At 35.4% G+C, this 14,116-nt stretch overlaps 1 protein-coding gene across 12 annotated transcripts in view; it reads right to left on the reverse strand.

Annotated features, from left to right (window-relative positions):
- Positions 1–14,116, reverse strand: part of ETV1 (ETS variant transcription factor 1) — a 96,693-nt gene that overhangs the window by 70,442 nt on the left and 12,135 nt on the right. For all 12 annotated transcript variants that reach the window (XM_033400104.2, XM_049714821.1, XM_033400085.2 and 9 more), the window contains one exon: positions 12,162–12,215. In XM_033400104.2, coding sequence (XP_033255995.1) covers positions 12,162–12,215 — 54 coding nt within the window. The remainder of the gene's footprint in view (positions 1–12,161; positions 12,216–14,116) is intronic.

Genomic DNA, 14,116 nt, shown 5'->3' on the forward strand with positions numbered 1-14,116 from the left:
GATTCTTAAGCTATTATCTATTTAACTACGTAATTAATATGAAAATAAGAGTATTATTTTTCTGATTTCACAATCAGCATTTGAACCTTTATCTCCTATGTGTGCAATTATTGAAAATTCACTTTAGGGGTTTAGAAGACATCTTAATACCAGTCTTAACAAAAATAGGTTTTATATATTTAGAGAGATAGGGAGAGAGAGGTTTACTGATCAGAATTTGAAAAAAAAATTTAAGAAAAGTGAGAACGATATGTTAAATAAAATACAGTTAAAGACTTTTTTTTCTTTGCAGTACGCGGGCCTCTCACTGTTGTGGCCTCTCCCGTTGCGGACCACAGGCTCCGGACGCGCAGGCTCAGCGGCCATGGCTCACGGGCCCAGCCGCTCTGCGGCATGTGGGATCTTCCCGGCCCGGGGCACGAACCCGTGTCCCCTACATCGGCAGACGGACTCTCAACCACTGCGCCACCAGGGAAGCCCTAAAGACATTTTTATACGTGGATCTGCTTCTGTGTACATCACACACACACATTAAACTCATACGACTACCTCTCAATATACACAAGAGGATTGGGCTATACATTCCATAAGCACATTCTCCAAACCTTCAGAAACTGCCATTTAAAGGCTAAGGGCCTAATTTCCACTTTGATCAATGAAACAGTTTTATCACAAGATGGGATGCCTGAAGTTTATTGATTAGCTGATAACCTTCTAATGCACCAGCCTTTAATCTGCAATAAAACAGTGAACGAACGTAGAGCTTTCAGAAAGGAAAATAAGGTTTGATTACCCTAGAAGAAAACAAGAATGTGGAGAGACTGAGGAAGGCAAAAACATTCAGAAAAAAGGGAGCAATGACATCCAGTTACTTGGCTTTCCCTGCAGCCCTGTCAGTTGAGACAACTGAGTCACCTGACATTCTAGCCCCAGTGCCATGGACCAGAGAATCAAATCAAATCAATGTAATAAGGCTGTTGTGTCCATGAGGATGGAGGAAAACCACCTCAAACAGCAGTAAGAGTTCACTTCACAGCATGACCTCCATTTCAAAGGAAAAGCTAACACTATTGAAAGGTTTGCTTCAATATTATCCATACATCTTGATAAGAAAGAGCCACTTTTAACCGAGTCCAGTTGCCTTGAGAGTATTTGACAGAACTTTTCCTGGCAACTCTATAGCTGGAAGACAATCTAAGAAGAGCGTATTATGGTTTAGGATTAAATGTCAGTGTTGAGAAGTTCAGAGGGAAAAGTGGACAAAGCAAGGTATATATTTCTTTCTGATCAAAATGTATCCAGAATTTTGTAGCGGTTTATAGATGTTGATCCTACTTAATGTGAAAAACCTAAATAATAGTAAACTAAGAATTAAATACAGACACACTAAAATTGGTAACGCAGATAAACAAAAGCCTACCGTAAAGATGTATTGAATTAAACTCATTCCTTTATCTGAAAAATACACATTTGTGCTAATAAGGTTGCAGAGTTTAAAAGTACCTTCTTGAATGAGAAAATGGCTGAGAAAAATATTTTTTATTCCAGGGTTACAAACAGAGAATTTGATAAAGAAAAGGTCACATATAAGTCACAGTGTCTAGGTTCACAGAATTTTTATTTGCTGTTTTACCTACACACAAGTGAGAGCATATACTCTTTTAAAAATCAGAGACAGCCCAATAATATTTCTGGATTTCAGTTTTTCATCTTTAACATAAGAATGGTGATATCACTAATCTATAATGTCTCTTCAAGCTGCAGCTTTGGGATTTTCATGAATATTTACTACTACTTTGGCAATTCCATGGACACTACGACTGTGACTAGTACTCTTACTAATTCTGCTGCTGCTAACTACTACTACTGTCATAATTACCCAAACTATTCTTCTCCCTCCACCTCCTGCGAGGAAAATATGCCAGGTCTGAAACATTTCTGAAGTCAAAACTTGCACATAAACATGAAAATATATAGTGTTGTCATAAACCTCTCAAATGCTGAAAAAGTAAGATAAAATATTTGAGGAAGAGGAAAAAAAGCACTGTAGCCTAGATAAGGATTGGCAATAGTCCCCAAATACCAAGTCCTCCCATCTTGCTTTCCTGTAGGTAATTAGCTCATATCAGTTCACAGAATATCTTTCTTGGGACAAACGCCTGGCTCTCTTGGTCTCTGTCAATTTATCACACCTTGATAAGAATTTTCAAACAATATTGATGTCTCATATGAAGAACATTCTTTTTTAACAATGTAGGTTTTTTCCCAAGGGTAATAACAGTTTTGAAATCTTTACAAGTGGGCTAAGGAAGGGCTCTCAGGGAAGGAAGATTTCCACAGAGAAAGAAAGTATGAGCTGGGGTCTGACCTCTGTAATATCAGTCATCACATGCTTTACCTACTGAATTATTTTACATCCTAGGTTTCTCTCTGTATAAAACTGGAACAATACCAAGTTATGTCAGAGTATTCGTGCTAAATAGAGATTACTGAGAAATGTGAGATATGAGTCTTAAATAATATTTATCAGAGACCCCTAATCTGATAACTGAGACTTGGCTCTAATGTTACACAAATGCAGACAGCTTTCCATTATCCTTCAAATAAAAATGAAACATGGAAAATAAAAGAAGATATCTGCATTAGATTTCAAACAACTTAAGCCACCTGTGCATGAATATGTTTTTAGAAAGAGTCTAAGTACCCAAGAAGCTCTTCAGTCATTTCAATACTCATTCAATCGCCACAACATGTGAATCATACAAGGATGAGTAGGACATGATCCATCCTCTACAAGCCAATTGAAATAGTGTTTAAATTGAGATGCACACAAAGCATTTATGGGCACACAGAAGTCATTAATTCGAACATAATTAAGGAATAAATGACATATGAACGGAATCTTAAAGAACGAGTATGATCTCAAAATGTAGAGGTTAATACACTGTATATAGTAATATACAATGTATAATATTCGGTTGGCCAGAAAGTTCATTCGGCATTTTCCGTATGATGTTACACGAACTTCCTGGCCAACCCAATATTAACATGAGAGTACATAATTTTTAAAAAGCTGTAAAATATTCTTCTTAGTCAACCATCACAGGAATTTAGGCTTAGGCTAAAGAGGTATGAACACAGAGAGTCATCCACTGGGAAATCCAGTGGCTACACCTTTAAGCAGAGTGCTTTCTGTGGAAATAAACATAAAATTTGAAAAAAACACCTAAGTACATTTTCTTCAGAACATAACAGATCAGAGTCTGAACAGACAATGACTATGAATACACACTGATCCCGATACAATTTCACATCCCTCCACATGGGATGAATAAGACTTTATCAGTTACATGCAATAAGAACGAAAGCTTCACAAGAGCAGAGGTATTTTTCTGGTTTGCCCACCACTGTATCAGCAATGCCTAGAACAAAGCACGGCATATAATAGGCTCAAAACACATTCGCTGAATGAATAAACTTTCAGTGTCTTATAAACTTACTTAGCATCCTTAATATACAACTGTATAGACGTATGTATCAGTAAATAAGTTAAATTAAAATCTCATAAGTAAAATAAAAATGTTTATACTACGAAGATATATTATTCATATTTTAAATAATAAAAATGAAGATAATGGATATGGCTCACGCTTGTAAGCGTACATAAGCACTCCAATTTTGCAAACAGAAATATGAATATAATATTTCCCTATAAAACATAAAGGAACAATCACAATTCAAACCTCTTCCATGGCATCTAAAAATCGCTCTTAAAAGCACTGTAAATTCAACAACTAGGAGTAATTATGAAACAAACCTGAACGGTTTAACAATGTAGTATCTATGGCAAAATGAACTTTGCTAACCTTAGATTTAAATAAGATTTAAAGACGGCATATAAAATCATTAGCACACAAAAGTAGTTTTTCTTAAACTTTAATCAGACATTATATAAGTAGGATTTTTAATCTAGCCATTCCTGATAAATTGCCGATAAATACGTTCTTGGGTTCACAAAAGCCTCAGCTAATGCCAAAGCAAAGTAGTGCTTGTTGGGGCACAATTCATTAGATTTAAAAAAGCAACCACATCAAACCAACCATTTTTACTCAGTGAGACACAGCACAAACTCTCATTAGGAGAAAATTCATTAACAGACAGAAGCAAATAAGCACTGTGCATATTAAGTAGACGTTTAATGTTATAAAAGGGAAAAAATGGAAAAAACAGAATGATATAAATAAAACCCCATAAGAACACTAAACATACAATTATGACATAAAGATTCTCATGTACTAGTTTAGCTCAGATTACCTCTTCATCGGTCCTTTATATCTGATTTCATGAAATTTACATACATTTGGTGGCCCCCAAATGTACTCATTTTCATGACTGCTTTGGCTTTATTTGCAAATACTAATAAATGTTGTTTTTGCTTTTTTAATTCATCAATATATATATACGCATCTGTGTATATATTAAAAATACTAGAACAAAGAACATAACTTTGGTTCTGCAAATACTTTTCCACCTTCATCCCTTACCTAAATTTTCCAATAAATACTATTTGGCTTTCAGACTAATAAATCCAGTTACTGCATAACGATATACTTATTTAATATTGAGTAACGTTCAACCAAAGGCACAGATCACTTTTCTCAAAATAATTTGTTACTAATTATAGGCAGGCTAAGTGGAAAGCATTTGTTGACGTACTCCCTTTGAGCATGTTTCTGAAGTTAATTTCTAGGATAATTTGTTATACTGAAGGCAAAATTAAAGAACGATAAAGAAAATAGGAAACAAAAAGCTAAAATCTTGGGTTGAGATACGTAATTTTAGCTTTCAGCTATAAGGAAACAACAAACTCCAATTTTTTTTGGAAGGTGGGGTTGTTTTCCTTTGTCTTTTGGTTTTCACTTTGGCACTGAGTCTGAACTATCTACCTTATGAAGAATAAACCGGTAGAACCAAAATTTGTGAAAGGGATCTCTCTCCTAGAGCAGATCTTAATAAAATTGATCCAACTGTTTACTTATAAGTACATAGTAATTTATGGTAATTGCTATTTATACATTTCCCCATTATGTTTTTTCTAAAGTCCACTTTCAAATTCAAGCAAGCATTTACCATATTTAGATGTTACCCTTCCTTTTTTCCCTTGAGCGTGGAAAAAGAGTCACAATCACAACGTGGCCTGGGTCTGAGAGATTATTTCTTTGTCATTTTACGGATAAGTAAATAAAGATCAAGAAACAGGCCCAAGGTGTATTATTTAGATTTTCTTTCTTCTCTAAAACTTCGTGGATTCCTGGGAGGTTATCTAAGATGAAAATTATTGCAAGATGCAGCTTATTTTTCACTGGGTTTCTATTTTGGTTTGAAAAATACATTCCTTGTGAAACAGTCAAGCACCAAATTAAATTTTTTTTTGCTGAAAATGTGGCCGCTGGACTCAAAACTGGCATAGATAGGGCAGATGTGCACTCCCAAAGGAAGAGCAGACTATCTAATAACAAGAATCCCTAATGAATGTACTTGGAAAAGGATGGGGCCCCCAATGCTTGGTTCTCTCTAACCAGATTGGGAAAATTCGCAATTTACTAGGTAGCCTTCTAAAGTAGAATTGATTGAAGGATGACAGGGATCTACAATCAGCCATGACTTTCCTATAGCTAAAGGTAAGAGAAAATAAGTAGAAAATAGTCTTTGCAATTGGAAAACACAAATAACTCAAGTAAAAATGATAAAAATGAAGAAACCACTTCAACAGTATCATTTTTATATAGATTTAATTCCCTAGTATATTTCAATAAGATGACGATATATTACTTAATAACATCTTCAGAAACTGTATCTATTACATAATGAATTGTGTATGAATAGCCAAGTCCATCTTACAACTTAACTGCAAAAAATTGATGCTGCTATCTTTAGTCTACAAATAAGTAAATAACAGGATAGTAAAATTTCTAACGTTGTGCTCCTTGGAAGGCCTGCATCAGAATCACCTAACAGCTTGTTAGAAATTACAGGGCCCAATTCCAGACCTAAACGGTCAAACTCTCACAGATAGGGACCATAAAGCTGCATTTGAATAAGCTTCCCAAATAATTCATATTCACACTCAAGTGTGAATAAGTTTACTGGACTCATGTAAAATTACATAGCTGATGACTTTCAGGAAAATAATTTAAACTTACCCAAAATGATTATCTATCTGAACAGGACAACAAAAAAACCCTAAAACTGATAAATCAATAAGTTGCAGTACAATTACATTATTTAGTATGTGAGCCAACTACAAAGGAAAAAAAAAATGGTTGCCTCTAGAGAAGAGAACTGTGAAAAATGGGGAATAATCTTACTTGTGTTTTCCACTCTATCAATGTATTGCTTTGATAAAATATTTAAACTGTAAAAAAAAAAACACAAGAAAAAAAACCCAAAGCAACAAACAGACCAGAAACAACAAAAACCACAACAAAAACCATACACAAAGGAATCAACCTTCAAGGGCTGGCAATGGCTGAGATCATACACATACGTATGATCGCAGGTGAGAAAGGCAGAAGACACTTCATCCTTGAAATGGATAGTTTAAGTCTGATGACGGTGACATGCTTAAATTTACCTCCAAAAATGTTTAAAAAGAAGACAAAACACAGTAACAGACTCACTTCCTCAAATCTCAGAAACGGAATTCCTCTGTGAATGTGTGCTCACCTTCTGGTAAAAGCAGTTAGAGAAATAAAAGACAAAATCTTCCTGACCAGTCACATCCAAAACATGAATCAGGTAAGAAAGGTTTCAAAATTAGTAACAAAAAGTAAATTTTATAAAGTACTCACTGTCTGTGTAGAAAGGAACAGAATGCAGGAAGGTAGCTTAGTAGAAAGGAAGAAAATTAAGAAACACAAACACTAAGTGGAACTTTCCAACCCAGGACAAACGCATGTTAATATAAAAGGAATTATTCAGTCAGGGTCTGCATAGACCTAACTTCAGCTTTTTTCAGAAGCAGATTTGTAACATGAATCTGTTAAGGTATTTTTTTTCTCCACTTCACTGCAAAAAGCACCCCAAGTGCTATTTTTTTTAAAAAAAATTCCTACGAAGATGAAGTGCAGCTAGGACTTTCATTTACATAGACAACGTATCACCCGTGTAATAATGGCTTTAAACAGTTGAGTCCGCACACACTGGTTTGTCTTATTTTCAGAATGGGTCACTAGTATTCTGTTACAAACTTCAGTTAAAGTAGAGAAATTTGCAAACTTTTTATATTTACTTTCATAAATATATCAGAGAAGAGTCAAGGTTATTATTCCTTTAATGACATCATTCTAATTGATTTGCATTCCAGTGTTCTTTCTCGGGTGTGAAAGAAAGGTGTAGAGTTACAAGGATCTATCCTACTGGGAATTTTGCATAACCCTGGCTAAACCCCTGGGAATGTTCTGGGAGAACATAAAATGTAAATGTGAATATCATCTATCATGTGAATCACTGTAGAGGAAACATGGAAAGGAACTAATGTAATCAAATGGAAACGAACAAGTTAGAAAAATAGTAACACACAACTTTGTAAATGAAGAAAATGAGGGGTGGTAGATTTTAAAAGACTAGTGGTATAACTAAATTTAAAGTATATGACTTAAAATATAAGATTATTGATGTATTGAATTTAAAACACATGATTCACAAAAATTCAGTCTATACACAAATTTGTATCTACTTTGGAAAGATAAGGCTCATCTATTATTCTAAATACTCTTTTAATTCTCTTTTCTGAAGAGATATAATTCTACTTCCTCTGGACTAAAGCGTATCCTAAAGTTATTCTATCTTTTTCCACAGTGTCTGAATTCTGAAAAGATTCATTTCTAAGAAACAGTTTGTTTGAGCCACATAATTGTTTTTCTTAACCTCCATTCAATTCCTAGGATGGGCTTGTATGATGTTTTTGTTTGTTCTCATTTGTTTTTAATGTCTATACATGCTTCAAACGTCAGCATCCTTCAAAGGTTACCAAACTATAGCATGACATCATTAAGATTCCAGGTTTCCAACAGAAAAACTTTATAAATAAAAATAAGAGATGCTCAGGAAAATTTTTAGGCAATACCCCAGTGTTATGGTTTAATTTCATTTTTCAGATTTTTTGAATGCTCTGTTCACTACTCTTCTACGTATGTTTATACACGTTACACTCGAATGTATGTTCTGTAATACAGTGCTGGGCAGAAACTTGCCATTCATTCTCCTAACCTACATTTACCAAAGGGCTAAAGCAATAAAAGCAAAAACAGAAGCATTTTATTCGATTGAGGTATGTAAGGAAATCTGATTATTCCCACTGGAAAAAAATAGCCCCATAGAAGTTATAGACGGGCCACACAGAGGGGATGGAGTTTCCTTCTGTTCCTAGAGATAGGATCCCTCTGCCCCACTAAGCTTTTCCAGACAGACAAGTATCAAACATGTGCAAAGGGCATTTAGGAGACAAGATGGCCTTTCAATTCCAATATTTGATAACCTTCTCCATCCAGAAATGCTCTTTAGAGTCTAATCCATATGCCCTATTCCTCTATTTAAATTATTTCCCTCTTTCTCCATCCTCAGTGAAGATTGAAATTAGCTGGTCACCATCATCCGAACAATAGTCCTTTAAGTCAGTGAAACTTAAAATAAATCACATCTCCACTTTCTTCTTATTAGACTATTTCAGATTTATTTTTACGTATGTTTATAGGTTTCCCTTTATAATTAGGTGTTTTATTCATAAGTCCTAGAGCCATATTTGTTAAACTGTAAATACTCACTCATTGAAGTAAAATAAAATTTCAGCATTCTGAAAGTGCTTGGCTAAATTAATTCATGGTTTTAGCATGTTTTTCCAGAAGGACACTATATATAATGCTTTAAGGCATGATCAGATGTTTCTACCTTAAGAAGGGAATTAGGACTTCGAAAATACTTAGGAGAAAATCAGCACTAAGAAGCTGATCATGGTTATGACAACAATTTTACTTATGGTGCTTCTGAAACACGCCAGGCATACTGACTATGACATGCTCCTAATCCTCAAGAAGTTCACAGTCTTACTGACATGGATCTACAATGTTATAATAAACAGAAGATACAAGATGCTATAGAGTCTAACTCTGCAGGGTAAGGATGCAAAGAAAGGTCAAGAAAGACCTCAGTGCGGTGAACTCGCAGCTGAGTCTGGAGTTGGAGGTACACCAGACTGCAAAGCAAAACTTAAAAAATTTTAAAGCAAAATGAACACGTGCAAAGGTAGAGGCATAAGAGAGCTCACTCTGTTTGGGGGACTGAAAAATTAGAAAGGCTCAAGTTTAGAGAATGGAGAGACACAGGGTGCTGGGATAGCAAGAGTTAAAACTGAAAAGATAGCCAAGGCCCAGGTTATAGAACAATGCTCTGTACAGCTAAAGAATTAGGACTTTGTCCTGAAAGAAGTTTAAAGAGAAAATTAACAAGGTCACATGGCTGTGTGTTAATATCATTGCAGAGAGCGGACTGGAAGGAGGGAAACCCGAAGGCAAGAACACCAACAGAAAGGCCGATTCACAAGTTCCGTGGAGGCAGAAAGTGGGTGTGAACTAAGGCAGTGAAATATTAGAAATGGAGTCGAAGCCATGAAATTAAGATACTTCTGAGACGTAGAATTAACAACTTGGTAAGCAAAGGGAGGTTAATGGTAAAGAACTGGGACGGACTGAAGATAAATTAAAGGTTTTCAGCTTGGATTGGTGATGCCATCAACTTAGAAGGGCAACAGAAGTTGAAGAGAGATGCTGGGCAGAAAAAAAGTAAAGATTTCACCATTGGCCTTACTGAGAGTGTACTGTCACTGGAGAATCACATTGAAAACTGGGGGTGCTATGTAAATGGTGTTTTATGCTGATGCTCAGCTGAGGGCGGAGGGGGTGAGTGCAGAGGTGCTGCGTTTTTCTAATTTGCACCAGGACCTCAGTGGTGGATCGGGGCACCAGATGTTCAGTAGATGGGGAAAGACTGGAGACCCTCACTAGAGAAAACGACGTAGGAGACATAGCTCAACAGAAGCATGCTGACCACAGTAGCTGATAGCCACATGTGTTCACGTACATTTAAAGTCATAAAAAATAAATAAATTAAAAATTAATTTCTTCAGTCCCATTAGCCACAGTTCAAGTGCTCAATGAGGAATGTGGTTAGTGGCTCCTATACTGAATGGTACAGACGTAGATTATTCCCATCATCGCAGAAAGTTCTGTGGGACTGTGCTGGCATGGCATAAGAAAAAGAAGAGGAAAGGTCTGGGTACAGAACCCTGGGAAAGACAGAGAAAGCAGATGAGTGACTTGAGAAGGAGTAACCAAAGGAATAAAGAAAGAAAGAAAAAATCATATGCTGTGAACCTAGAGAAGTGAGTTCAAGGAGACGAATTAATCAAGAATACGAAAAAACAAAAAGACGGCAAATAAGAAAAGGAATAAAAATTAACTTTAGGCATTTGGTAGAGTATTAAAATCATTACCAATTTCTTCAGATATAAAATGACTCCATGAGACTAACTCTCCCACTCAGATGACAGGTTTAGTTTTTAGAAAGAACTCCAGTGCCTCACAGGAAGGGACATGTGGAAATGTGACCATTCTCTTCCCACACTTCACCGAAGAAAGGGAGACCTTGCCTAGCTGTCATCCTTAGCCATCATCCTTCCGGGAATTTCTAAGAGTCTCTAATTAAGGTCTAAACCTTAGCTGAACAGGTTTCTTGAAGTCCTATGTCTAATAAATATATCAAACAGTAAAGAAAACTCTCTTCTCAGATCAAAAATCAAGCTGATAGCAACAGCAGTTACCAGGTGCTGGGGGCAGGGTAAGTGGGGAGTTAGTTTTTGGTAAGTACAGACTTTCAGTAGGGATGATAAGAAAGTTCTGGAAATGGATGGTGTTGGTGTTTGCACAACAACATGACTGCCATTGAACTGCACACTTAAAAATGATTCAAATGATAAATTTTCTGTAATATATATTTTACCACAAATGAAAAAAAATTGTAATGACGCCGAACTAAAATATGTAACACGGGAGAGAATCTGGAAGAAACCTCTTACAACCCTTGACACCTGGGAAATGTAAGATAGCAAACATAAAAGCTGAAAACATTGCACACGAACATCTGTTACTCAAAGTAACGTAGGTATTTGTGTTAGATTTATGATATTAGGTGTGAAAATATGGGTTTGATAAGTTGTAAGGTATTAAGCATCTGTTGTTGCTGTTGCTACTGCCTCCTGTGAAACCGTCAATGGCCTGGAAAAATGAAACAAGTTAGAGCTTTAATTGGTGCTAAAAGAACAAAAATGTATTAGGTCAGTTTTATAATCAGGATGGCATTTATACCCTTATCTTTACTATTCACACCTCAGGTCAATAGCTGCAGTTTGCTGATAGAGGCAAACCATAAATATCGGAAGCAAACCCCGAGGCAACCATGTTGATACAGGCAAAATGCTCATTCTTTGATTAGAGGAGGGGAGAACCCCTGAATCACTCCTCTCGCATGCTATGACAAGCCCTGGAGCAAGGCTCGGGGAAAGAAACACAGAAGGGATCCTAAGAGAAGCCAATGGCTACTTGCATTTGTGTGACTGCAACCGGGAAGCAGATAATGAGGCTAAAAATTAAATCCAAGCAGGTGAAAGTTCATGAGTGTAAAATAATACAATAAGCCAGAGGATGTGTGGTCTAAGATTTTTATGTTATACAATAAATCTCATGAGGATTTGAACTACTGACCGTCCCATCAGCACACACACTTTTCCTGCTGGACATACTGAAAAGCTGGAAGTAAACACTTGCATGTTCATGGATCACACCCTGTTTCTTCTCCAAGGATATTAGCGAAATAGAGAACAGGACCCTCTTTTAATCCAATCAGTTTTCCTAAGCTCTTTTCAGATCCTACAGGGGTTCTACTGAGGTCACAACCTGACAAATACAATCACCTCATGACTGTAAGCTAAAAAGGCACGGACACAATGCAAGAAAAGACACTGGAAGTGGAGACCAACCAAAGAGAAAGGATAAAAGCAGGAAACAAAGACAAAGAAAAGTTCAAGAGATGAGTCATAGTATACTTACAACTTTCAGCCTGATAGTCTGGCACAAACTGCTCATCATTGTCAGGTACCTGAGCTGAAGAAAAAAAAAAAAAAACAAAATTAAGAGAGAAACTGCCAAGGCATAAAGAATGTCAAGTAAGATCTCTCATGGAAGAGCTTTTTAGACTGAGACCAAACCTATGATTATTTGCCAATGAGCTCATATTTAAAATGGCATTGACAGCAATATTTGGGAGGAGAAATAGAAGCCATCATCAGTGTCACCCAGAAAACACGTATGTCAGAAATAAAATGGTGGAAGTTGTAGTCCCTCTGAATTTCACCTGCCACGTGGAAATAAAAGAAACATGCAAAATAAAAGAAGCTACAGGAATTCCATTAGATGCAGTGGGGTTTTTTTTGTTTTCTGTTTTTGCAAGAATGGAGTAAGAAGTATTTCAATTCACCTACTGCCGGTGCTTAAGCGGCCCATTTAAATTAACCACACAATTCTTCCAAATGATGTGTAATTACTATGCATATCCCTCTGCTTTTCAGAAATATCTGCTTTTGATATGTTCGGCCTACTGCCAATTAGACTACCATAATTAAAAATGTTTGCCCTAAATTTGGCCAAACTATGTGACAAAGTTTTTTACATGAAAAGATTATCATTGATTTTGGTCATATATAATGAAATATTATATCTCAATGATTATGGTCACAATAATAAAAATAATAAGTAATAAAACCAAACTCCATCTTTTCATGCAAAATATTTTCCAGGTGACTATTTAGTACTAACAAAAGAATATCACTATTTCATCAGTCCTAATGTCAAATGACTACCCTATTTTTAGTAAAGGAAAAAAATTCTGAAGAGCAAGAACTTAATGTATTCGGCAATCAAAACACAAGTATATTTTTCACTTCTAGAATATTTTCATCACAGTTAATTTAGATGTCAAAATAACCTATTCCAAATTGACATATTAAAAAAATGAGTTTTCATCTGCACACACAAATACGCACACTTACAGACATACAAGCTACATAAAAGCTGGGTTTATAATGAGTTATAATCCTAATTAACTTTAGCTATAACCTGATTAGTTAGTATTACTTTACTAGTATTATCTAAGAGTGAAACTTTTTATCCAATCAAGTCATACTAAAACAGATGTCAATTAATTTTTTTAAAAGTGCCTATTCTGTGTGGGGAATTCTTATTAACATAATCAGTCTTTGTTGAAAAAGTTTTGTGTTGGTAATTAAGAAAAAAAATTCATATAAAAAGAAATTCTACATTTTAAAAATTCTGTATAAAAAAGGAACACAACATACATAGAATTAAAATGTCTGTTGTGTCAGCTTATTTAATAGGATTTAAAAAAACAAATATTTGGTTGAATAAAATTTATGTTATATTATTAAGAGCGGAACAAACGATAATCTTGCCTATTACCAAGACATATGCAGTTTGACATTCAATTATTTTCTAACAACTTTCTTCTGTACACCAATACTTAAGTTTATTGAAGACAAATTCCATCCTCTGCCACTTAAGAAAACCAAACAAATTAAGCGCTTTTTTCCAAATTAGAACTGATACCTATTTGATCAGCCTGTACTGAAGGAAGAGGTACTTTTTTCTTCCGATTCCACTAATACCTGATACCAAGGTTAACTAAAGGCCAACAACCTTCAAATCATTGTTCTATGTTATGCTGTGTAAACTGTGTAACATTATTTAACCTCTTTGAACTCCATTTTACTCATCAGTTTAATAGTGATAATATAGGTTTTTGATGAGGATTAAATGGAATAGTCTAAACACAACGCCAGACACAATATCAGATACTCAAGAAACGTTACTTATATTCTTCTTTCCAAACCTCCACCACCCATCCCTTTTTTTCAATTCACACACGAAGTACTACTCAAATCATTACAATGCAAGTTTAATATCTTTACTTCTAATGAATTATATTGGAG

This window comes from Orcinus orca, chromosome 9 (assembly GCF_937001465.1).
Source record: "Orcinus orca chromosome 9, mOrcOrc1.1, whole genome shotgun sequence".
In the NCBI taxonomy this organism is placed as follows: Eukaryota; Metazoa; Chordata; class Mammalia; order Artiodactyla; family Delphinidae; genus Orcinus; species Orcinus orca.